Source organism: Hydra vulgaris, chromosome 03 (genome assembly GCF_038396675.1).
Source record: "Hydra vulgaris chromosome 03, alternate assembly HydraT2T_AEP".
NCBI lineage: Eukaryota > Metazoa > Cnidaria > Hydrozoa > Anthoathecata > Hydridae > Hydra > Hydra vulgaris.
Window position 1 is genome coordinate 26,357,501 of NC_088922.1, and position 27,802 is coordinate 26,385,302.

At 27.8% G+C, this 27,802-nt stretch overlaps 1 protein-coding gene across 1 annotated transcript in view; it reads left to right on the forward strand.

Annotated features, from left to right (window-relative positions):
• The window catches only part of LOC100214482 (ATP-binding cassette sub-family A member 2), a 130,758-nt gene that overhangs the window by 52,828 nt on the left and 50,128 nt on the right, over nucleotides 1-27,802 (forward strand). The window contains exons 13-21 of the mRNA XM_065794365.1: nucleotides 17,040-17,141; nucleotides 17,812-17,907; nucleotides 18,247-18,469; nucleotides 18,826-18,934; nucleotides 19,113-19,301; nucleotides 23,641-23,764; nucleotides 23,875-24,195; nucleotides 24,318-24,522; nucleotides 27,173-27,315. Of these exons, the coding sequence (XP_065650437.1) occupies nucleotides 17,040-17,141; nucleotides 17,812-17,907; nucleotides 18,247-18,469; nucleotides 18,826-18,934; nucleotides 19,113-19,301; nucleotides 23,641-23,764; nucleotides 23,875-24,195; nucleotides 24,318-24,522; nucleotides 27,173-27,315 (1,512 nt within the window). The remainder of the gene's footprint in view (nucleotides 1-17,039; nucleotides 17,142-17,811; nucleotides 17,908-18,246; nucleotides 18,470-18,825; nucleotides 18,935-19,112; nucleotides 19,302-23,640; nucleotides 23,765-23,874; nucleotides 24,196-24,317; nucleotides 24,523-27,172; nucleotides 27,316-27,802) is intronic.

A 27,802-nucleotide genomic window follows, 5' to 3' on the forward strand; every position in this document is an offset into this window, starting at 1 on the left:
CACAATCAATGCTGCATGTTTCCTAAAAGTTCAATATTGTATGTTTCTTAAAATTTCATTATTGTATGCATTCTGTTTTAAAGACTTAAAAGGTCAATTTAATTATTCAAAGAATTATGGTAATATGTTTATAGAGATAGATTAATAAATGTTTTTAATAAATACATAGATGTATTTAATCAATATATAGATGTATTTAATTAATAAATAGATGTATTTAATAAAAATCTATGTATAACTTGTCATTGCTTGAATAAAAAAACAACTTCTGGATCAAAGAGGACTAAAAGTGTTGCTTGTAAGTTAGAGATAATCTTTCGTATATTTCAACGGTATTTTAGAGCTTTAATTTTTAAGTTTTTTAAAAATTTTTTTATTTTAGTTCACTCCCAACTAAGCTGCAAGCCACCACTATTAAGTTGGGAGTTATTAGAAAAAAAAAAAATCAGTCAGGAAAACATGAAGATGGGAGAGAGTTTCAAACATGAAGATGAGAGTTTCAAAGAATTCCAGGGAAAAAAGCTAGACTAATAAAATTTTTTGATGCAGGGACAGATACAGTAAAAGAATGAGGTTTTGGTGAATGAAAAGTTAAGCGAGAACGAGTTGGTTGATGGAACCTAAGATGAAAGCTCCATTGAGCAGCGGCCATGATAGTATTTGTAGAAAAGAGAAAGAGATGCTACTTTACAACAATGGGAAAGAGGCTCAAGCTTAGCAGGTCCAACTACGTTTACAATGCATTTTTGGACCATGTCTAGAAGAGAAAGAGCATCATTAGAAGAACCAGCCCAAATATGATAACAGTATTCCATACAGGAACAAATAAGAGATTTGTAGAGGTAGAGAATGGAATCAGGAGAGAGAATTTGACAAGCATGATAAAAAGAAGCAACCTTAGCAGATGCTAATTTAGCAATCGATTGTATATATGGTTTCCATGAAAGGTCAGTAGTGAATGATAATCCATGAGAAGACGTAAAGAAGAGAGTGAGAGGGTTGCCATTCATCAGTATAGGAGTGTCAACAGCACTGCGATAGTTGTTTGCAGTAAATAACTGAGTTAAAATTTACAAGCCACTGCACAGTTGGCCAGAATGGCAAATTTTGAGACAAAACTAATAACTAATTTATTATTAGTGCTATATTCATCAAATTTGGCGTGAGTACTAATATGAGGTCTCGGCCTTTTTTGAAGGTATTTTTTTTATTGTTTGGTTGCTATGGATACCTTATTTTGCATAACAACAAGTCAGTTTTGAGATAAAAAATACTACTTTCATAATGATATGAAAGTAGTATTTTTTTATTTGGTTGCTATGGATACCTAATTTTGCATAGCAACAACCTTTTTATGCTAGTTGTAGTGTTTATTTGTACTGTGTACAGTATATTTGGTACTTATATTTCTTATTGTTTCTATATTTCTTTTTTTTTATCGATTGCCACACTTGAAAAAAAACGCTTTTGTCCATTACTTGGGCCATTGTGCATGTATCTCTCTCTTACATTACCCAAATTTTCAAAAAACCTAGCTAAAGATCAAAATATGAAAATTATTATTTTTATCTTGTTATTTTGTAATAGTGTAAACTAAGTCCAATTGCATTTTATTCTTTAAAAAACAAGTTCATAAATTTTAAACTTACCTATACCGTCGCAGTTAAACATCTGCTATTGAAAACATATTTTTTTGTGATTTTACAAACAATAAAAGTATTTAACCAAATAATTTAATCGAAAGTTTATCAAAAAAATATTTATCATTGCTGATAAGTTTATAAAAATTAGGCAATGCTTTTAAGGTAATTATTGTGTTTTTTAGTATAGTAACTCATATAAATTCATGTACAAAATATTTATGAAATGTTTTTATTTTAGAAAATGAAAAAATGTGAATTACACCATTATATAAGAGAAAACAATTTGAGTATTTTAACTAAAGATATCAATAATATTTTAAGTACATATATTGGTGGTAATAGTTTAAAATTGAATCAATTTATTGTGTTGTATAAAAAAAAAGGAATAGATGCAAAAGAAATAATTTTTTTTTAAAAATAAATTTAGCTCCTGATTAGATAAAGACTTATATGCAAAAACTAAAAAGTTAAAAAAAGGCGGAAGACCAAAAATTAATTTCAATAAAGCATCAATTAAAACAAAACAAAGAAGAATAAGCAGTTTGGTGAAAGAAAATACACCAGAAGAATTATTATTTGCTGCAAGTAAAAAATGTAAAAATATAGGAACTTTACCAGGCCCAAAAACATTTTCAGCTGGTGAAGCATTTGATTTAATTTTAGATTGTGGGCTGACTAAAAATGCATATCAACTTATAAGATCTGCAGCAACAATTAAAGGCCACAATAACTTGTATCCAACATATAATAATATTAAAGAATCTAAAAAACAATGCTATCCAGATATAAAAAACTTGGGATGTTGGCAGTTATTCAGCATCAGTTAATATGCAGAGTCTCTTAAATCATGCTGCATTAAGATTGATCTCTTTACAAAGTAATGCTCTTTTACAAAGTTGCCTATCAAGATTAACTTTAAGATCAAAAGTTGCTTTTGATGGTGCAACAGGTCAGGCAATATACAAACAATTTGCGCCAGATCAAGATGTACGCAATCTTAGTATTGAAGGAAGCCTGTTTATTACCTGCTTTGTTCCATTAGAGTTAAGTGGATTTATTGGTACAGAAAAAAAGTAATCTGGCTTAATCCTTGTCCTTCTTCAACAATGTTTTGTAGACCAATAAGGTTTAGATATGTAAAAGAAGCAAATGAATTCATCAAAGCAGAGGAACAGTTCATTGAAAGTCAAAAACTTGAGTTAACAGTCTTATGAAATGGTCCAATGGTGCAACATATATTAGAATTAATTATGATAGATGGAAAGGTTGCTAATGCACTGTCTGAAAAATTAAGTTCAGCTCATGAATGGATAAAGTGCATGGAATGCTTTTTACATGTTGCCTACAAATTTGAAATAAAAAAATGGCAAGTATATGGAGCTGTTGGAAAACAGTCTGTAAAAAAAAAGAATGAATTCCAATGCAAATTAATTGAAGAACTTGGTTTGGTTGTTGACATGCCTAAAGCTAATGGCTCTGGCACTAGTAATGATGGCAACACTGCATGTTGTTTTTTTAGGGAATCTAAAAAAGTATCTAACATAATTGGTTTATCAAAAACTATTCTTGACAACTTCTTTGTGATCCTATGTACATTATCCTGTGGTCTAGATGTTGATGCTGATAAATTCCAAGAGTATTGTTTACAAGTTGCTCGCACGTATGTGTAAATTTATTTCTATGGTATTACATGCCAGCAAGTATTCATAAAATTCTTTTTCATGTTCATTCAGTTATAAGAAGAATGTCGCTTCCAATAGGCATGTTATCAGAAAAAGCTCAAAGAGCAACAAACAAACTTTTTAAAAAAAATCGTGAACATTTTAGTCATAAAATGTCCAGAGTGAAGAATAATGAGGACATACTGAGATGACTACTATGTTCATCTGGTCCATATATTAGCAGTTTGAGAAAACCAGTATCAAATTCTAATAAAGTTCAACTTTCACATGAAACAATTCAACTATTAAAATTGTCAAGCTTTAAACATGATATCTAAGTTACATTCTTTATTAGAACAATTTTGTTATTTTAATTTGAATTATTGTTGGTATAGCTAAAGTGCAGTGTTTTATAAATAATTTACAATTACAATGTTTTATCTTTACTATAAATGTAATATAATGCTTATCACACTGGCGTAGACCACAGGGGGCAAAGGGGATGATCACCCCCCAACCAACCCAAAACTCCCATTTTTCATTCTAATTCTAATTCTGGATGGTTTAGCCCCCTTATTTTTTTTCAGCCCACCTAACTTTCTTGACCTTCCTAAGCCACTGGTTTACAATACTTTATAGATGAAGTTTGTTGTAATATATTAAATTTACAGTTATATTTAGGAGTATTTTATGAATTTTGTATAAAACTGAATATGTCAACAAAAAACTTGTTGCTATAAAAATGAGGTATCCATAGCAATCAATAATAAAAAAATATCCCTCGAAGCGGAGACCTTATATTTTTACTAATTCAAAATTTAGTTAATATAACAATATCGGTTAAATTCTATATTAGTTTTTCTTCAAAAATAGCTGTTCTGGTCTGCTGTGCATTGCACCCCCCCCCCCTTTCTCCAAACCTTTTTCCTTATTTTTGAACTTTATTATAAAATATAATATAAATTTTTGTAAATATAATATAAAACGTTGAAAAATAATAACCCTCACCTGACATAAAAACCTGTGCCATGATTACAGATTTTGCTAAGTATACACCATTAAAATAGATATTGCAGTTGCAGTTGCAAACAGTTGCAAAAAAAAATTACATACATTTATTCTTCATAGAGAAATACGTTATGTAAGCTAAATGGTTAAATGTCAGTTGCCGTCATTTAAAAGTTCTAGAACATTTTCAATTAATTTTTCATGAATAGTTGAGTAAAATGAGTATACAATATAAATTATTGTATGCCAACTTTAATAAATGTATCATTTAATTAATATTTGCATCAAACTTTAAATTATTGATGTACTAATGAAGATTTACAAGAATTATTTAAATTAAATGTTGTAAAAGTAAAATGGATCAGATTTAAAAAACACATAAAAATTACAATTTTCAACATAAAAACAACAGTGATGCAATTAATGCGCTTCTAAACCTAAACTGATGTAAAAAAATATAAAAAATCAACGAAATATAATTTTAGTTAGAGACTTTGCAAAAATATACGAAAAATAAGTTTCTTATATTTTCACATTTTGAAAAACAGTTTTGTCCACTATCTTGCCCACTGTGCTCTTTGAGCCCCAATCAGTTACAGAAGTAAGATCAGATTCAAGAATGGCTGCCTGTTATAAGCGGTCGAAAAGAGAAGACTTTATATCAAGACAGGAGTATAAAATTGAGTCATCAGCAAAAGGTACTTTAGATGTAAGGTTGTTGGGAAGATCATTAATGTAATAAAGAACATAATAGGACCAAGGATAGAACCTTGAGGTACCCCAGAAGTTACTTGAAATAAAGAAGAGTGTTGGCCTGCGAGGATGACTTTAATAAAGCGGTTAGAAAGAAACAATTTGATAATCTCAAAAACTTTTCCAGATACACTATATACTTTGTTAAAAGCCTTAGATATGTCAAGAGCAATAGCCCTAGCCTCTCCGCCTCCAACTAATACACAATAAAATCTTTCAGTCACAGCAGTTAGCCATAGAGCTAGAGAATTGAAAACCATATTGATTGTCTGACAGTAAGTTATTTGATTTGAAGATGGGATGTAAAAAATTTGTTTATCAAAGACTCAAAGACCTTGCTAATAACAGAAAGAAGACTGATTGGATGATAATTGGAGGGGTCAGAATGTTCACCAGAGTTTTTGAAAATTGGAACAACAGATGCCATTTTCCAGCGGCATGTAAACAAGATCAAATCAAGCACTTATTAAATAGTTTAGAGAAATTGAAGAGAGTTCTGGAGAACAATTTTGTAAGACTGTGACAGGAATGTTGTCTGGACCACAAGCCATAGAAGAGTTTAATTGAGATATGACTTTAGCAATGGAAGCTGGAGTGGTATGAATGTCTAACAATGGGTTAATCTGTTTAATTGGAATGGAAGGAAGAGAATGGCCATAAGATTCAAGAGTCGAATTAGAAGAGAAGTTCTTTGCAAATAGTTCAGCCTTATCCTTGGGAGAGGTAATAAGATCAGTCCCATGAATGAGAAATGGAATGTTAGACTTTGCTTTGTTAACAATGCTAATGAAGATTTTTCAAAAGTCTCTAGAGTCTAACTTCTGAGATGAGATACAAGATTTAGTTAACTGAGAATAATGGAGCAATAAGTGGTTTCTTACGTGGCCGACTGCTTTGTGGTCGATCTCTGTGTGGCACTGGCATCAAGTTTTCGAAAGACACATCGAGGTCTGCTTGTTCAATTGACACAATTGCATTTTCATCAGTGGTAGGTAAACAAGTACTACCAGCAATATCAGTATTGACATGTTGCTCATGCTGCTTATCTAGGCGAGTATTAGAATTAGATGCATTAATATTATCTTTATTAGCTGTATCAACAAGTTTAGCACTAGAACTATTTGAAATATCTGGCAATTGCATTTCATTCAGATTAATTATGTCAACGGATTCGGTCACAGAAATTAACTGCAAATTCATAGCTGCATTAGGTACAGGTGGCTGTTCAATACTCGATCGCAGTGGCAAACAAGAATTTTCAATATTTGACAACATATTGGGCTGAGAATTCGAGGCTATTGAATCTAATTTTCTTTCTGTAATGGTGCTTGGTGCAAAAGCCTCTTCAGGAATAGCTTTGGCATTAAATGGAAACAAGCCAGTAGCATGAAAGCCAGCCTGAGCCAGCTCAACTGTCATCGATGCTTGCCAAGTTGGTGTAAACAAGCTAAAAAATTCCTTTTTTTCCAGTTTACGGCCAGCATTCTTTCCTGTAAACAATCTCATGCCCTCATTCCACTTTCTCTTAAATGAACCAAAAGGCACACGATCCAGCGGTTGCAGCCAATGAGTAGTATGGCTTGGTAATGCAAATACATAAATATTGTTTGCTTTCATTAGGTTTAAAAATTCAAGGTTAAACACATGTGAATAGTGATTGTCCATAATTAAAAGATGAGGTCGACCGTTTAATAGTCCTAATCGTTGTAAATTGTTGACAAATAACTGTCCAAATTCCACAAACAAGTCTTTATTTATCCAGCCACTATCACTTGCTTTTACAATAGCACCAAAAGGAGCACCATCTTTCCAGCCTTTGCCAACAGTTTTTCCTTTATGAATGATCATAGGTGGTATAATATCGCCAAATGCATTTAATGCTGCCAAGACAGTAGATGTCTCCCCTCTTTCTAATGCAGTAAGATTATAAACAGGTTCACCAACAATTGCCACAGCTTCTTCTGCCTTGTGAATATTCATCACACCTGTCTCGTCCACATTCCAAATGTGCCTAGGACTGTCTTTTATATCCAGTCTTTGCACTAAGTCTTCATACAAATCAAACCATTTCATAACCTGAGTTTTGTTCATACCCATTGCTCTTGCTGCAGACAGATTCTCTGCCTTTTTTGTGCTTATATCAGGAAATCTGTTCAAAAATCCCTGAAACCAGTAATAACCGGCAATTTTTTTTGATTCTGAAAATCCTTTTATTCCTTTAGCATCAGAATAAGCATATGCAATTTTCTCGAATATCTTTGCGCGACAAAGGAAACCCTGCTCATGCCATTTTTCTTACAGTCTCTGCTAATTCTTCTTCACTTTGTTGTGAAAGAATTGTGGGTCTCCCAGAAGCACTTTCCACTTTGCTCACTTTTCCTGACAATCTCCTCCTCAAAGTTTCATATGGCACATTCCACGCTCTCGCTATCAGCCGTATTGACAACCGTTCAGTTGAAGGTTTTTCTTGTTTTCTGTATTCTTCCATAGCACCAGCCATATTTCCTTTTTGCCATAAATTTAGTTTTGTGCTTGCATGACTTTGAGGCCTCGGCAGTTTTTTTGGACTTCGATGTTGTCCTCGAATTGCCGGTACCTGCTCGGACAATTTTTGTTTTCCTTGAGATTTTTGGCTTCTTCGGGCCGTGATCGGTTGATAATGTACCATTCTGTAAAAATATCATAAAAAATTCCAATAAATTAACAATTCATGTGGGTCAAAAAGCAAAAAAATTTATAATATTTTTTACATTTATTTATTATTGCAATTTTTGGAAAAGTGAGCCAATGGCTCGGTTTACCTGAATGCCCTTGGCTCGGTTTATCTAACAGTTATGCAAAACCGAGCCAGGTTGAAAATTCGATTAAAAAACTTTATCATCGCTCAAATACATATCAACACTGTATTTTTTGAAATAGTTTCTCATATTACTAATATTACAATCATATTTACTATAAATAGTGTCAAATATGAAATACTCACTTTTCATAATTGAAGCTAAACAAAATATAAGGTCTTAAAGCGAAAAAACGTTTTGTTACTACTCGAATGATTATAATTATACCACCGCGAAAATGATTGCTTAGCAACTGTTTTTAAAATATTCATTAGACTTTAAAATGAATAACTAATATTAAATAAGTTGTTATAAATCGAAAGCATAATTTGGTTTCGTAAAATTGCAATATTTAAGCGACCGGCTCGCTTTATCCGATGGCTTGCTTTATCCGAAATGACCCTACTGTCACAAAAAAATTCACGAAAAGAGTCCCAATCAGTTTTAGGGTAGTAGCAAGTAGTGCGATGATAGGGTGAGTCCGAAAATGAAATACAAGATGAAAGATGTAAAGAGATCATTGCATGTTCAAAACTACCTAAGGGAGAAAATGGAGAAACTGAAGGCAAGCTAGGATCAGAGACCAGACATAAATCAAGGAGTGAAAGTAATTGATTAGGGTTGTCAGGAAATTGAGTCACAAAGTTAACTATCTAAGTGATTGAGAAATGCAAAAGTTATAGGTTTTAGAGAGAGAGCATGGTCAATTTGAATAGAAATTATATCTAAAAGAGTGCAGTCTTGGGAAGAAAGAGAACGATTAAGAACAAAGAGAAAGGTGATAGAGTGAAGAGGTGCTAAGCGGAAGCACGTTAAGGAATGGTCAAAAGATTCGAACCTGATTTCATGACAATTAGATGAATTGATGTGTATGTATACCCCTAAGCAAGCATGTGACTATTGGAGTCTTTGCGAATTAAAGGATAGTACCCATCAACATTGAGATCAGAAGAAGGAATGGCAGAGTTTAGATTAGTCTCACTAAGAGCAAGCAAGTCTGGTAAATTTTGCGAGAGGTAAGATTCAACTGATGGAAGGTTGCTTCGCAGACCATTAATATTAGTAAAAGATATGTTAAAACAGTTAGGTGATGGGGATGGTGATCGGGATAGAGCACAGTCTTCCAAGCAATGAGCTATGCAATTTTCTCAGTCCTGTTAATTAACACTAAGTCGTAACATAGGACTCCTTATGTGACCTGTGACAATGCACACCAAAAGCATTAACAGGGACACCATCCATGTGCAATATGACACTGTTAACACTCTGATATTTTGCAGCTGTTGATGGAATCAGTTTCTCTGAGAGCTATCACAGAGTTCGGGAAACCTTACTAGCAGCCATCCTCAGAACCATTAAATTGAGTTTTATATATTAATAGCCATTATTAAGGAGGCACAAGCAAAAACCTATGAAAAAAGTCAAGAAGATCTAGCATTCATCATCTTAGGCAATGAAACAATGTAACTCAGTTTTACATCTATGCCTACCTAATAGATGAAGAAGGGGTTCAAAGCTGGTCAACAGAATTATTCGGCTTACCCCTAAAGTCTTTGCCTAGGAGGCCTCCTACAAGACAGTAGCTGGATGCAGTTAACATCTGTCCAAGATTGTACAGATGTTAACTGTCCAATCTTGGACACTATTTTTATCAAGACACCATCTCTAGCCTTTACTCAACCAATAGCCCCAAGGCAGGGAAAGTTAATGTGGATGCAGTTAACATCTGCGTAAGATGAGTATTCTTATCGAGACACCATCTCTAGCCTTTACTCAACCAAGAGCCCCAAGGCACGGGATTTTTAAGTCGGAGTTTGTTTCTCCTAGTCTTTGCCTGAAAAAACACACTCTACAAGGCAGCAGGACAAGGGGCAGGTGGTACTGGGTTATATAATACCAGTAGCAGGGTGATCGTGATGATCCTGAACCTGACCTGACCTGGAGTAATTAAAAGGAGCTACTTCCTGCAAACAGCACCTTAAAGCATCAGGCATAATATTTTGTAAATGCATCAGGAAAAATATTACACATAACAGAATACTAAAGATAAGGGTGAGCGTAAGTTTAATAGGTGGAGTGTCTAGTTAGTTAATGAGCTCACACTGCATCAAAACAGATTTAAACATTTAAACAGAACATTTATACAATTAAACAGAACACATACATACATAAAGTAACCTACGAGTGAGTAAACACCGCCCCAGAGGTTCAGACAGAACACAAACACATATATAAATATAAACAGACAGAACACAAACATACAGATAGCAACTTACGGGTTAGTCAACACTGCGCCAGAGGTTTAGACAGAACACAAACATACATATAAAGTAGATTACAGGTGAGCTAAAGTAGTAACTAAGGCACCTCAAACTATATAAAATATATATATATATATATATATATATATATATATGTATATGTATATATTACAATAAGCATGACCGATTTTGAATAGTACTGATGACAGGAAGCAATCTCCTTCCAGTACTAATGACAGGAAGCAATCTCCTTTCCTTAGAAAATAAGTCCCACAAGGCAACAGGACATGAAACAGGTTTATCTTTACCTTTAATGTTACCTTTTAAATAGTGTGTTGTAACAATCAAGCTCTTGTCTGTTTACACAAACTATTTGCATATACATTTTTGGAAAGCAAATTAGTTAAGGAAATTTTTGTTTTGTTTTCACATAATATTTAAACATATAGTTATTAGGAATTAGTAGAATCAGCAATCTTTGAAAATCCTATTTTTCTTAGATTACACTTATTTCTTTAAAGCATTTTATTGGTCAGCTCAAAGATGTTCTGAGGAAGGTCCTACCCAGAGTTCCACCTAGATAAATCATACATGTGGCAGCAAATATAACTCATCTATATATCTAATGTAATATTAATAACTGGTAAAAATCAGTTGAGAACTTGGGATCTTCATACCTGTACTTGGAAACCTAACCAGCTCATTAGAAAACTTTACCTTTATAACTACAGCAGTTTTATATAACAAGAAAATACTGTATTAGTTTATATTACAAAAAACAATTGAATATTTTTATAAACTTTTTAATTAACCTCATAACTTTAACATTAAAGAAATTTGCTTCACATTTCAGTTTTTTTTTTAAAGTTACTTCTTCCAACAACTCTTTCTCTACACTCATTAACATAAGCCACTCTAACTTTTCATTCCCAATTGATGAACGCGCTCCTTTTTTAATTATTTCTAGCTCACTAAAGTTACTTTCACAGTTCACTTAAAGACAAAAGGGAAAAGTTAAAATGTATTTATACTTCAAGTATAAGTTGTTAAATTCTACTGATTGCTGATTAAATTTATATTAAAGCTCAAAACAACAAATTAAACAAGCAGAACATTTGCTAATTTTTCAGGGGCTAATTTTTTCATATGTATATTATGCATATAGCCAGAGCTGGAACCATCAGCATCTGTTGATGTAAGATGGTAATTTTAAATAAACATAGATAAGATATAAACATATTCCCTGGAAAGTTTCTACCCTGTAGTTATCAATTTGTATTATTTATTATTACTTATTTTGTATTTTTTAGCTGCACTTTTCCTTATTTGTTTAGACACAACTTTAAAAAAAGCTATATAATAGTCTTTTTGTTTATTTATTTTATTATATCAGACTACAAATCAAAGTACAAGATCCACAGTTAAAATAAATATAATTAATTAATAATTTTAATATACATATTGTTTAATATACACATTGTTTGTGGCGCAGGCAACAATCTGATTTTTATAGAGCACAAGTAAGTTTGCGTAGCTTTAACATGCGTTACACAAATTTGTGTAGCTTTAGCATGCGTTACACAAATTCAAAATTAAAATTTGCTCAATTAAGCATTTTTTTTAAACATCAATTGTAAAAGCATAAAATTTAATGTTGGTACATATATTAACAAAAAAAACAGTTTTTAATGAAACTTTGCAATAAACATAACTTTTTTATGTTTAGTTTAGCTTACTAAGTTACTGGGATGACTTTGACCCTAGAGCTGACTTTAGCTTATGCAGAATCTTTTTTTTCAAAACGGTTTTTATATATCCTATTATATATAAGGTATGTAGGTTAACTTTTTATGGTAAATCGTGAGAAATATTTTAGTTGTTTAGTCTAAATTATTTATAATTTAAGCTGACACAACTTTGTCTTCAGTTAAGCAATAAAGTATCAAGAGCAATAAAGTAGAGCAAGTCCAGCTCATTAAACATATTTTTAACACTTGAGTACTTGTCATAGCTAAATAACATTTTAACACATTTCTTGTTACAAGATTTAAAAAAATGTTTACACTTAAGTGTAAATTTATTTTAAGTTAAGCCACTAAGCCATATGGTACAAACAGAGGCAGTGCCTCTTAATATAACTGAGTTAAATTAACTGAGCATCTCTTAAATAGTCTGTTGAAAATATTTGAACGTGTATATAAACATTTATTCTCTTTATTTATATCAGCATCATCAGTTAGATTATTTTCAATTATGTGATCTAAATTAAATTTTTCCAAGAAAACTAAATCACAACTAGCAAAGGTAAATGAAGAAAATTTGTATGAAACAATTTTTTGCCATTAATATGCCATTTAACACCAAGAAAGCTTTGTTTTCTTGGTGTTAAATGACCTATTTATGGCATAGGCTTCAACATTTATTGCAGTTGTAGAATAAATTATAAAGCTTAGTCTTTTTTTATTTATTTTTTATTTACACTTTGCCGATAAAAAAAATTTACAGTCGTAATTTATAAAAAAATAATTACATGACCGGGGCTAGAAGAAGACAAATTTAGTCTTATCATTAAGCCCCAAAAAAGTCTGTATAATAAATTCTTTAGCTTTGGCTGTATAATAAACTCTACAGCTTAGACTGTATAATAAATTCTTCAGCTAATAATTCTTCTTAGACTGTATAATAAGTTCTACAACTTAGACTGTAATAAATCATATTTGAGTCTTGAATTAGTTGCAAGTGTATAAACAAAGTTTAATTTTTGCAAGCAGAAAGTAAAATTAATGTTACCAAATAACAAATATTCTATCAGTGATCAAAATAAAGTAAACAATCAAACTTTAATTAAATACTAAGTGTTATTTAAAACTAGTTCTTGATGGTGCAGGTAAAATTATTTCCATCTGATCCTCAAGAGTTGTGAGTTAACTTTTATAAAAAGTTCACTTATATAATAATATATTTACACATTTTTTTTTGTGATAAGAAACTTGTTTATATAAATCTAGTATTAGAAGCCCAAAAGTCTCAAAAAATTATTAGTACCAAGTTACATAATTTATTAAGTATTTAATTTGCATGCACAATTGAATGAAATTTGGTTCCACTTGATTGCGGGTGGAATTCCAATCAAAATTAAAAAAAAAAATCAATTGAATTGAAAAAGTTGACTAACTTTAAAACATTTTGTCTTAATTTGTTTTGCTTTTTAATTTAAACTTGTTTAATAGTTTTTCAATTTTTTGCCTATATCTAATATGTTTATTTAATATTAATATGTAATTTTTACTATGTTTAGTTGTTATCCAACATTTAAAAATTTTTAATATATTGTTTACTTATATTTATTTTAGCTGTTTAATATGTTTAAAGTTAATCTTTTTTATTTGCTACATTTATTTTTATTTAAAACAGTCTAGTAATAAAAATATTACATACAGCGAGTAGATTCTCTAAATATTACATACAGAGAGCAAATCTATAGGCATTAAAAAAAAACAATTTGTTATGTTTACTCCTGTGAAATGTATAGTTTTTTTTATTTTAATTTTTAATATCAAGTTATAGGCTATTGTAGTAAACTATTAACAAAATTTATATTAATATACATAAAAATATACTGATCTCTTTACAGAGTTTACAAAACATTTTGTTGTATAAACTGTATGAAAAGAAAAAACACAAGAAAATAAGGTTCTTATGATTTTGTTTTTATAATAAATTATATTGTTAATATAATTTATTATAAAAACAAATTACTTTTCTAATCTTTTTTAAAATTTGGGTTGTTTACCATAGATTAGGGTTTCCAATCCAGATGTCTTATTTTTTTCATTAAATACTCACGAATCCGGATATTTTTTGTTAAAATAAAATATTGTTTTCAAATGGCGGGAAACTTAAACATGGAGTTAAAAAGATGGAAAGTTTAATTTAAAATAACAATCTTTCAAATAAGCTCAGTATATACTTACCCAAAATAAAAACTATTTTATTAAATGTTAGTTTATTTTTTTCTACTGTATGTAACAATTATTTATTGTCACTTTGTTGCTCAGTTGTTTAAGCGCATTGATTTGTGTCTGGTTAATATTACATAAATGTAATATTAAGTAGACAACTATTATTTTTATATGTATATCTTCTTTAAACTTGGGCATTTTGATTATAAATTAAATGTATTTAATATTCTATTTTCTAAGTTTTTTAAATTCAATTTTAAGTTTAATGGGTTTTTTGTAATTTTTTTTAGTGGTTTCGGTAACATTAAGGATTCTTGAATAGCTTTTATCTTTTATTAAATTGGTTTTTACTTGCTATATGATTTATAATATTTTACTTTTTTATTATTACTTTAAGCTATATTATTATGTAATAACAGTTTCCAGTTAGTTTTAAATTGGTCATACAACAAGTTATAAGCATATTTATGTAAGTATTTAGATTATTAAGTGACTTATTACACAAAATTCTAGATTAATCTAAATATAATTGATATATCTAAATTCAATCTAGATATATTATTTATATTTTAAATTTATTATTAATTTTTAAATTTCTTAAACTTTAAAAGTTGTAGTAATGTCAAAGTGATCTGAAGTTTGGAACCATTTTAAGTGGAATGAAAAAAATAGAGATGTTGCTTTCTGTAAGCATTGCAGTAAACAACTAGGATGCAAAGGATCATCTACAACACCACTTCTTAATCATTTAAAAATTCCTCGAGTCTAACTGCTGCTACTAACAATTCATTAGAGATAAGTTTAGAACAAAGTGAACCATCGACATCAAAAAAGCTTCAAAGTACTTAGCTGACAATAGTATAAAAAAAGTATTACCAAGGATCTAAAGGAAAAAAAATGTTAAACTCTCACTAACAGTAGACGAGTGGACTGATAACTCCATGAATTGATATTTTCATGTTGCACTTCATGCCCTTGTTGATAATTTAACAAACAAAATTATATGTTGAAAATAAGTTAAAAGAATTTGAAATTGACAGTAAGTCAGATATAATATCATCAATACATGATGGAACTGCTGTTATGGTCAAGTATGGAAGGCTATTAGACATCATATCTCAACTTTGTTATAACCACGGTTTGCTTTTAGCAAACTGATTTACTGTTTAAAAAACAACAACCAAAATTTTGTGAAGAAAATGAAGAAGTATCAGATTATGTATATGTTAGCAAAGATAGTGAAGGTGAATCTGTCAAAAGCATTGATAATGAGTTGAATACAAATAGATTTGAAGATGCTAACATAATCTGCGAGCTAGAGAAAAACATTGAAATCATAGATCTCAGTGAAGATTTTCAAGAAGCTATAAATAATCTCAGAAGAATTATAAAAATGATAAAATTCTCTTCAGTCAAAAACAACATTTTACAAGGACATGTCAATGAACAAGCAGGCATAACATTGCAGTTAATGTTAGACGTCAAAACTTGGTGGAATTCATTGATAACCATGCTCAAACAATTCCTTTAAATAAAGGATCCTATTAATAAAACTTTGAATTAATTAGGACCACAAAAGATTTCAAAGGAGAATATATCAACTTTAGAAGAACTATTAAATGTCTTATTGCCAATAGAAACTGCAATAAAGGAGTTGAGTAAAAACTCTACAACTCTTTTGATCTCTGAAGGTGTTTTTAAATTTATATTTGAAAGCTTAGATCATTTACAAATAAATATATATACAAATTTATTAAAACAGATAAAAAAGTGAATTGATGAACATGGAGATAAAATTCTTATGACATTAATAATCTTCTTAGAAACAGGTATTATTCCACATTCTACTAAATATTTTGAATATTCTTCAAAATCTGCCGCCATTGCTTTAACAGTTAAAATATTTCAAAAAATTCATACATCTGATGGTGGCAGTAGCAGTACTGAGCACGATGAGGTCGTGGAAGTTGTAAAAGTTGTTTAAAAGTTAAAATGCTAATAATATTCAGCAACAAAAGCTGAACGCAGCGATTTCCTCTATTACCCATGCAGAAAAGCAGAGCAACATAATTACTACATTGTTGAGAAATGATTTTATGTTTTTAACAACCACTAAAACAAGAACAAATAACTTAAATATATTGTTAAACGCACTTCTAACAATAAGGCCAACATCTACTGCAACAGAGCACATTTTTCAATGGCAGGTTTAACTCAGACAATAATTATAACTCCTAAAAACTTTGAAACTTTTAATGCATTTATTTTTTTTTGAATATGCATTTTTAAAAATGAAATAAGTTTAAGTAGTCTAATTTTTTTATTTTTTTTTATATTTGAATTTTCAATGTATATAACTAAAATACTTAAGTTAAATATAATTATTGCAGTAAAAACACCATAAGAGTATTCACTTTAACATCTTTATCTTCTTTTTTGTTTGGTATTAATGACTATCCGGATATTGAATACTAAAAACTCTAATTATTCGGATGTATCCAGATATTCTGATACATCTGAATAATTAGAGTTTTCAGTATTCAATATCCGGATAGTCATTAATGCCAGATAATTGGAAAACCTACCTTAGATTAATTCCTTAAAGTCTGTCTCACTTTGCCCCACTTTGTGTCAAAATGAGACAATGCAAGTGTTGCTATAAACAATCTCTAGAGACTTTACTATTGCAGTTTTTTAACTCATATTATTTTGGATTATTGTAGGATTTTAGAAGATTTCAAATTTTTTTTTTCTTTTTTCAAAATTTGTTACAGAGTTCTATTTTTTATTGGAAATAAAAATATTGATTCTGAATCTTTTTATATATAGATAACATGATACATGACATCTCTTCTGTTGATTTTGTAGAATATTATATCATTTAAGCAAAATTATGTTTTATTGCTTTTTTTAGATAACTAACCCCCTCAGTAATCAAACAGATGTAAAACTGTTCATTGAGGCAGTTTTTAATTTTACAAGTGAGCTTTTAAAAGACAGACAATATCTGGATAAGGTACAATTTTTTTTTCTTTTTACTTATCAAGTGTTTTTAAATTTTGCTTTCGGTTAGATTTTTTTTTGATAACTAATTTAATTTAATTTATAAGATAGACACAACACAATTTTGTGTAAAAACTATCATTGCTTCAAACCTAAATTATTTAGCATTATAATTTCTAATTAAGCAAAATGATTTTTTTAAATTTGAAGGAAAGAAAAATGGCTTTTCAAAAATGGCTTTTCAACAGATTTTTCTGATTATATTAATAAACTAATAAAATCTTCAAAGAATATAATATATAAAGTATATAGAATATAATATAGATAAAATCTAATAGATAGATAAAATCTTGAAAAAATTAACTTTTTTGTTTATTTTAAAAAAAAAAAATTATAGTTTTTATCAAATAAGTTGTAAAATAGTATTGCTTTTTTTAGGTTTAAAAAGCTAAAAGTTGTTTTTATTAGAAAATTCTTTATTTATAAAAAGTCATTTTATAATATAAACTACATTTATAAGAAAATTTTTAAGGTAATGTTATTATATTTTATTATTTAAATCACATTTAGGAGTCAAATTAAAAGTTCATTTTTTATAAATAGTTTCATTCACGTTAACTATCTATATATTTATAACTTTTATTTTTATAAATTTATAATTCTTTTAGTTTTTTAAATTACAGATTAATCTTTTAATACCAATGACACAATCACCATTAGTGAAGAATATTTTACGTTTCTTACAAATTTACAATATTACTGATAAAGAAAATAATCAAGTAAGTTTTGAAAACATTTTAAGTTTTTTATGTTAGAAAATGTTTAGTTTTACTTAAACAAAATGGTTTTATGTGTGTGATAAGAGTTTGTTGTTGCTTGGAAATTACTTTTAAACTTTAAAATAAAATATTGTTTAATTTTTTGTTTTTTCAAAGCTTGTGTGACAGTATACCACTAATAGATTTTACAGCATTACTCAAAAATTTTGAACTTTTTACAAAAAAAAAAACTTTTATGAAAAAAATTTGTATTTAAGTTTTAACTGATTAAAACTTTATTAATGGATTAATAAATCAGTTTTTCAAATTATTTTGTAGTTGATAATCTTTTTTTTTTAGTTTGAGAATACTTTATCAACTATAAAGATGCTAATAAATTCAACATATTTATCTGATGAGAACATTTGGATGATGAGAAATATTACATATTTAGCATTACAGTATTATGCAGATATTAGCTCTGCATTAGATTGTTATGATTTCACAAGTTTTTTTGTACCTTTCAATACAGAAGAAGACTTAGTCAATTATGCCATTAAGAAAAACACAACATTTTTATCAAGTATATTCATTTTTCATTTTTGGTAAAATGTTTTAATTTTATATTATTATATATATTTTTTTAATTGTTCACCTTTTTAAGGCTGAGAGGGCCACTACAGTCGAGGAAGCTTTTTTTTTTTTTTTTTTTTTTTTTGTGGTTACAACCTTCTCTCAACTCTATAACTCCGAAACTTGAACCTCAACAAACGAGGCTGCTGCACGGAGAAACAAGTTGATTATATATATACTTATATTATATGTATATATATCATATTAATATTTTGTACGTATTATTTATATATACTATTAATAAATTATATATTTACTTATGTATATTATATATATTTACTGTTGTTTTGTTTGTTTGTTTAACAGGTGTTGTTTTCTTAAACCTTGAAGAAACAAAACCTTTTCCAAAAAAAGTAGCATACAAATTGCGATTTAACCCTGATTACACACCAACAACATCTCAAGTAAAAAGCCAGTTAGTTGAAATTTTTTTATTTAATGATTAATTATTTATCATTATTTTACCGTAACTAATATTATTTTTACTATAATTTTTAAAATATATTTTAAAAAGAATGTGGAAAAAATAGGTGGTTTACAAAGTTAAATTATTATCCTTTTTATACCTTTTGTTATCAATAATATCTTTAAAGGTATTGGAAGCCAGGACCTGGAACTACAGGACCATTATCATTTTGGAATTATGAATATATTAATTTTGGGTTTGTATTTTTGCAAGATATGTTAGATCGAACTCTTATTGAAATTCTATCAAACAAAACTGTCTATCAACCAGGAGTTTATGTTCAACAATTTCCATATCCATGTTATATTGAAGACATGTAAGTTTCTTGTAAAAGTAGTTTATTTATAAGTGTGTGTGTGTATATATATATATATATATATATATATATATATATATATATATATATATATAGATTTATATATATATATATATATACACACACACCCACAGAAAATATATATAAATATATATATATATATATATATATATATATATATATATATATATATACATTTATTTATATATATATAATTAAAGTGGGACATTAAACATGTAAGTTATTTTAAAAATACTGCAAGGAATATCCTGATTCATTTTAGTATAGACTTTATGATATTGAAAAAAACTCCAAAAAGTATTCCTATGGCAGATACCAGAGATTTAAAAAGACAAAAAATGTTCATTTGTATAGATATAGTGGCTGGAATACATACAAATATTTTAAGAATACCATAGAAGTTTTTTTTGTAACTTTAATTATATCTGCTCTCAGGATATGGTTTTGTTTTTTTGTTGTACATAATGACATCAAAGGTTCTGAAATTAGGTCATATAAATTAGGGCAGGTTAGAAAGGAAGCTTTTTTATTATTAATATTTTTTTTTTTTTACAACTCATCAAAGTTGTTTTGATTTATTATTAATGGAATCAAATTTTAAATTCATAATTTTTGTGAATTCATCTACATTAATTTACAATTAAACCCAACCAGAGTTACCGTATAAAGGTAAAATAGATACCATTTAAAGCCAAGATAGTTATCATTTATAGACATGATAGACTTAGAAAAAAGAATAACATAGATATTAAATATGCAAAAATATGATTTTTAAAAAAGAAAACATTCCAGATTGATGAAGGAAATATTTCAGGTCCTTTTGTAAAAAGTTTAATGTGTTTTAATACAAAATAAACAGGAGTAAAGACTTGGTATTATAAGTTATTCTTATATTTTATTTAAGAAAATTTTATATTTAAGATATTTTCTTGCATTGATTATTGCTATTTCTGTGCATTTTGATTTTTATATAATAAATATTGAAAGAGTAAATTCACCAGATTTTCTCAAAGTATTTGTTGTATCTTATTGAAATTTAAATTTAAGACAATTTTTACCAGATCTTCTTGAAGAGCTTACCAGCCTTACTTGAATCTCAGATTCAAGACCTTTTTCACCAGATCTTCTTAAAGAACTCACCAGACCTACTTCAAGCTCAGATTTAAAGCCTTGTAATTGTAACAGTTGTCGCTGTATTGTAAAACAATTAAAGAAACTATACAGAGTTTTTTTAAGTTGCAATGTATTTTATCTAAATATTTTATGTTTCCCAGTTTATTATTAGATGAGTTACAATTAGCTTGTAAATCTTATATTGTATCAAACATCAAAACAAAGTATTTATACAATGGAAATGCTGTATTCAGAAATATTTATGCCATAAAATATTAGTTTTTATTTGATTTGTATAAATAAAGTTATATGAAACCAGGATATATTTCCATCTCATATTAGATTTAAAGTGTCACTGGGCCTCTTTTTTTAAATAACTCTGACATGTTAAAAAGCAGAGAGTTTTTTTAAACTTGGGATCTTTTAAACTACAACCTCTTCATTTCAATTTTTAGTTAAAGAATATTAAATAAAAATTGAAATGAAGAGTTTTTAGTCTTAGAGAATATTAAATAATTTAATTATACTAAAGTAATTATACTAGTTGCTGATCCATGACTTTAAAATTGAAAAAAAAATTCTTTAAAAAAACATTTTACCCTTAAATATGAAAATATGAAAATATTTTATATATTCAAAGTCATATCTGCTCCTCCCCCTTATATATCTGCTCCTCCCCCTTCATTACTTCTCCATCAATTATGTTATATAATGAAATGAGTACAACCGGCCTTTTTGTTATAAAATCAATTCAAAATTTTATGGTATTTTAAAATAATAATGTGACCATGCCCACTGTATACAAATAAAAATATTTTTTTTTTGACGACTGGGATACATGAGTATTTCTGGTTCCTTTTAATATACCATTTACTGAAATTGTATATCAAGAGAAACCAGAAAATTTGTTATAATATTTTTGAAATAGCATACCTGTTTTATGCCCCATTTTATAAAATGTTCTTTAAAGAACAGAAGAAGAATATATCAGTAAAAAATAACTTTTTTCAAAATTTTTTTTTTCCTTTTTGGTGTGTCTTTCTTAATAAAATACTGTGTAAAATAAAAAATGCTTATAAGTGATTTTCTATTAATTTAGAATAAAAAAATAACAGTAAATAAAATCTAGTATTATACTATGGTGCGGAGAAGTGAAAGCTATGTGAAATCCTGGTAATTATCTCATAGAAATTCAACTTGTTTATTAGCAAGAGTTATCACTTGTTACATCTTGTTTCATAGAAGCAAGCAACTTTTGTGCTTACAGGCTAATAGTAAGTGGCCTCAGCTAAAAATGAGACTTTTTGCAAACCCAGCCCAGACCCCAGTAAAATTATAAGATTTAGCAGGGGTTAATAGCTGGGACTAGAATAAAATTTATAATAATTTATATATTATAATTTTGTACTTACATTTACTATTTATTAAATACTGGCATCTATTTATATGTTTTTAAACTCTAATTTGCTTCCAACAAAGTTGCAAGCAGCCACTATTAAGTTTGGAGTCACTTTAAAATAGAGGATATGTTTAGAAATTGTTAACAGAAGACTTAAAAAATAAAAACTGTTAACTAAAGACTTAAAAAGTAGGTTGTATAAAAAAAGGAAAATATGAAGATGGGTAAGAGTTATTAAGTTTTTTTGATGAAGGAAAAAAACAAGATTAATAAAAGTTTTTATAACATGGAGGGACAGATACATTAAAAGGATGCAAATTTTGAATTGTTAAATAAGAAGCCAAGCAAGGATGAGTTTTTGTTTATCGTAATAGAAATGATAGCTTGTTTGAGCATTGACCATGATAGTATTTGTAGAAAAAAAGAAAAAAATGCAACCTTACAACAATGGGAGCTTGTTAGATAAAGCAGGTCTAATAACATTTATAATGAGCTTTTAGCTTTGTCTGAGAGTTGTTATTTATAATTATAGAAATGTCTACATTATTGCAATATTTTTTTGCAGTAAATAAATATGTTTTTATCATCTAACAAAAATTGCGGATTTCAAGTCCAGACTTAAAATCCACAAGCCATTGCAAGCCTTAGGCTGTTACAGAAAAGAGATCAAATTAAAAATCAGCTGCTAGTTTTAAGCAATCGAGTGAAAACTTTTTGTCAAGACAAGAGTATAAAGTTGAGTCATCATCAAATAGAGCCAATTTAGATGTCAAATTTTCATGTAGATAAGAAACAATACAGGAGTAAAGATAGAACCTTGTGGTACCCTTAAAGTTACTCGAAATGAAGAAGAGTGTAAGCCTCCAAGAATAACTTAAACACTGCAGTTAAAATGAAATGAGTGAAGACTAATTGGGTAGTTAGAGAGGTCAAAGTATTTTTTAGGGTTTTTAAAAATTAGAACTTTTTTTTTTAGCTTTTTTTAATAGATTAGCAAAAATTAAACAGAGTTCTGAAGAACACCTTTTTAAGTCTATGATGAAAATCTTGTCTAAAGCACAAACTGTAGAAGTGTTTAATTGAGAATTAACTTTAGCATAGGATGCCAGAGTGATTTGGATGTTTAACAATGGGTTAATCTGTTTAACTGGTATGACAGGAAGAGTATGGTCATTAGATTCAAGAGTTGAGCTATAGGAAAAGTTCTTTCCTAATAACTTTGCCCTATTCTAGGGAGAAGAAAAAAGATCAGATTCATGAGTTAGAGATTAAATGTTAGACTTTAGTTAATGACTCTGTTGAAGACTTTCCAAAAGTCTCTAGAACCTAACATCTGAGGTAAGATAAAATTTAGTTAACTAAGAAAAACAAAGCTTAACATCAGGCAGAACCTTTTTACAATGGCTTCTTGCAATAATAAAAGAACATTTGTCCTTAAGAAAGATGTTCTTGTAAAAAAGATGAGAAAAATGATTATGGTTTAACAAAGCAACTGCTCAAGATGGTGAAAAATGTGGAGTAGAATATGGCTTGACTTATAATTGAAGATAAGAAATAGCTGCAAGCTATAAAAGAGTCAATATATGTACTTAAGAATATATATATATATATATATATATATATATATATATATATATATATATATATATATATATATATATATATATATATATATATATATATTCTTCAGTACATACATCAACTATTTTATATACTTACACCAATGTACACAAATATGTAGTAGGATATATGTATTATAATATATTAGGTATATTTATTAAGTAACATAAATATTTGTTTTTATAGGTTTATTTCATATTTGGGTCGATCAATGCCTTTGTTTATGACTATTGCGTGGGTTTACACCATTGCAATGGTTGTAAAAAGTATTGTTTATGAAAAAGAAATGCGACTAAAAGAAGTGATGAAGGTAAAATTAAATATAAAAAGGCTATAAAATAACATTTTATAATTTAAAATTTATAAAGCATTATTGCAATTTAAATAATTTTGATAAGCTGATCTTTTTTAATTTTAAAGGTAATGGGTCTTACTGATTCAATCCATTGGACAGCATGGTTTATCACGAGTTTTGTGTCTATGTTATTATCTATTGTTGTACTTGTTATTGTGCTAAAGTTTGGAAAAATTCTAATTTATTCAGATTTTTCACTAGTTGTTTTTGTTATGTCAATCTTTGCAAGTGCATCTATAGCAATGGCTTTTTTAATTAGTGTTTTTTTTTCAAGAGCAAATATTTCAGCCGCATGTGGTGGTATAATTTATTTTTTCACTTACCTTCCCTATGTAGTTACAATATATTTTGAAGATGGAATGACTTTTAATTCTTTAAGTGCTGTGGTATGTAATAGTATTTAGTTTTATAACTTAATTTAAATAGAATAAAGTTGTACTTTAGGCTAAATTTGGTTTAAATATTTTTGGTTAATCTTTTGTTGCTTATTTTTTGCTGTTTTTTTAAGTCTTTGCTTTCAACAACATCATTTGGACTTGGTTTTAAGTATATTTCACGCTGGGAAGAACAAGGAATTGGTGCTCAGTGGGCAAATATTTTTCAAAGTCCATCTTCAAATGACAAATTTAGTCTTGGTTGGGCAGTAAACTTTATGATAATAGATTTTTTCATATACTCTTTGATGGTTTGGTACTTTTCTAAAGTTTTTCCAGGTTAGTTTTTTTTATTAGCTTGTAACAATGTTATTTATTATGTTACTTAAACTTATGTATTAATAATTAGCTGTGAATTTATTAATTTGTTTTAATTTTTTTAATTTAAGCAATTTTATTTTTTTTACAGGCATTTTTTTTTTTAATTTATTTTGTTTTTGTTTAATTTTAATGCATAATTTTAATAAATTAATTTAATGTATGTTTTTAAATAAATAAATTTTAATGCACAATTTTAAATTAGTTTTGATGCGCATTTTTAAATAAATTAATTTTAATGCATATTTTTACTATCAATCTTAGTAGGTTTTGGAGATATATTTTTTTTAAAAATAAATGAGTTTAAATTTTGAATTAACTGCTAAACTTAAATAAAAGAAACACCCATAAGTTTAATAAGGTAAACCAAGTAAAAGAAACACCCAAGTTTAGGAATCTTAACCCACGTAAAAGAAAAACCCAAAGTTTAGGTTGCTAAACCCAAATAAAAGAAACACCCAAAGTTTAGAAAGCTAAACCCAAATAAAGGAAACACCCAAAGTTTAGGAAGCTAAACTCAAGTAAATTTAAAAGTGCCCTCTAATACAAAAAAAAAAAAAAATTAATAAATAAAACAACAAAAAATTATGAAAGTCTAAAAAAATTAACCCTGATCCAAATTTGCATCTTGTGCCATACAGATTGCAAAAGTTAAATTATATATTTTGCTACAAATAATTTAATTTGCAAACATTTCAAACTACAAGCGCTAACTTTAAATTTCATTAAGAAAAATGTGTAAAATGTTTTTGTTTAGAACCACAATTTAAAAAGCAGTAAAGTTTTTAAAAAGTTTATTATAACAATTTTAAATTTTAATTCTTAACATTTTTTGTTGTTTTGGAAATTGTACTTGTGCTTAATTGTGGTTAGGGTTAAATCATTTTTTTTAAGTTCATAGTTCTTACCCCATTAATTTATTCTAATTATACAGAATATAAACTATAGTGCCAGTACGGAGGACAATCAACTGTAAAAAGTGTAATTAAGTAGGTTTGCAACATCAACAGGAAGCGAATAATAGTCTTATAAGTTACATTCAGTGATATCTTCTAAAGGATAAAAATTTATATTATAAACAGCTATCTGAATGTTATTCTAATAAACTACTTTTATATTTGCTGAGTCTTCTATCTATCCAACAATTAAAACCAGTTAAAGCTCTCAAAGTGTTAATTATATGCTGGACATTATAGGATTACTATTGTGAAAGAATATTGTTAGATTTCAAGTTTATGGACAAATTTTTTGTATTGTATTTTTATGTAATTTACATCAAAAGAAATCTTTTTACAAAAAGAAAAATCAGATAAAAATAAGTTACTAGAGCATTATTAAAAAAAAATTATTTTCAATGAGTGTGTTGGTTACTGCAAAAAATAAATTCCTAATGTTATCTTAAAAAAGTGTAAATTTTTTTAATAAAAATTTTTATGCTGTTTATTTATGGTTAAAAAGTTTTACTTGATTATCAAACCTCCTTATACATTTATAAAACTTATTCACAATTCATTCACATGTTTTTGTCAAAGAAGAACAAACAATATCATATTTATAACAATAACAATAATAATATATTAATAACAATAACATAAAATATTTTTTTCCTTTTCTTAACTGTTTCTTTTATCATTGTTTTATTATTATTACTTTTTTGCATTTTCTGGAGCACAATTTGATAAATCTTCACCTAAATGTTAAAGAAGAGTTACATTGAAACCTCTTTTATCTAGGGAACATCATGTTGTTTACTTTGTATGAAAATTGATCTGGTGCCAGAAGCCTTTTTAGGTTTCCAGTTGTCAAATTTATCTAGTTTTTTAAAAAAATGTATTACTCACAAAGCTGTCTAAGCTTTTTAGGTGCATTTTGGTATAGGTTAAAACTCTGTATGAAAATTTTGTCCACAAGATCAAATTCATTATTTTTAAAGGCATCTTCAACTACTAATTTTTATCAATGTGCTACACACCAAAAGTAATTGTTGTTATTTTACTATAAAGATGCTAGTCGAAATTTTGATGTTTTTGAAGTTATCGGCAATACGCATTTCTAAATTAAAATTTTTCTCAAAAAGTAAATTAGCTGTTGTTGACTTGTTAACACGTAGTTTTAAAACAGATTTTAGTAGTTTTAAAACAGTTTTAAAAGATAATCTAAGTTTTTAAACAATATTTTTAAATAAATTTTCATAATCAGTTTCAAACACTTTCAAAGATGTTTGTTTAATTAGTTTTCAAAGTTGTATCTATTTGAGAATCTATAAGCGAATTATTCTCAAATGTCAAAATGATTTATTTACTGTAATAAAAATACTTAAAAAGTAGACTAATAATTTTTACTTGAAATAAAATGGTTTCAACAAAACCAAGTGTTGAAAACATCAGGATAATTACAAACTTTGCATATTTTTTGGATAAATGCCATAAACAGCATCAATAAAGTTTTTAAAACTATGAATTTAATAATAAAATCATTAGTTCTAATGACTCAGTTATCCTTCATAATGGCATACTTTAAATCAAAACATAAAATATTTCACGAAATAGTTCAAGCCAGGAATGGTAAGTAAAAAATAAACATAAAGTATAAAATTTTGTTTGATTTTTAGGTGAATATGGGATCCCTAAGATTTGGTATTTTCCATTCACAAAATCATATTGGTTTGATGATGTTAAGCAGAAGCACTTGTTTGTTCAAAGTGTTCACTCACACTCTAAAAGTGGTTATAATATGATGAATGATCAAACAACTGTAAGCTTTAATTAAAATTGTTTGATTTTATTTTATATAATAAGCTTAAAAAGTTGCATACTGCCATTTTCATTCTTAGACTTCCCATTTCATTTTTTATTATTTCTAGACTCCCCAGTTTATTTCCTATTGTTTCCATATTTCCAATTTCATTACATATCATTTCAATTTCAAATCCTCATTCCATTATCTATTTTTTCCAGGGGTTATCAAAATAGCTATTTATGTTACATATTTTGGAACAAAAATTAAATGCAATATATTCTCAGGAGTTATCAAATTGTTTATGCTACAATTTTATGAAATAAAAACTTATGTTTTAAATTAGCCGTATTATTCAAATATTAAAAAATTTAAAGTCCCAAAAAGAACTATGGTTTGAGTTTTTTTGTTTTTTAATTTTTTTAAACATTTTTTATGAAAATATTTAAGTATTTTTTCTTTTGTAAATGCATTTTAATCAGTTAAAATTTATTAAAACTTTCAA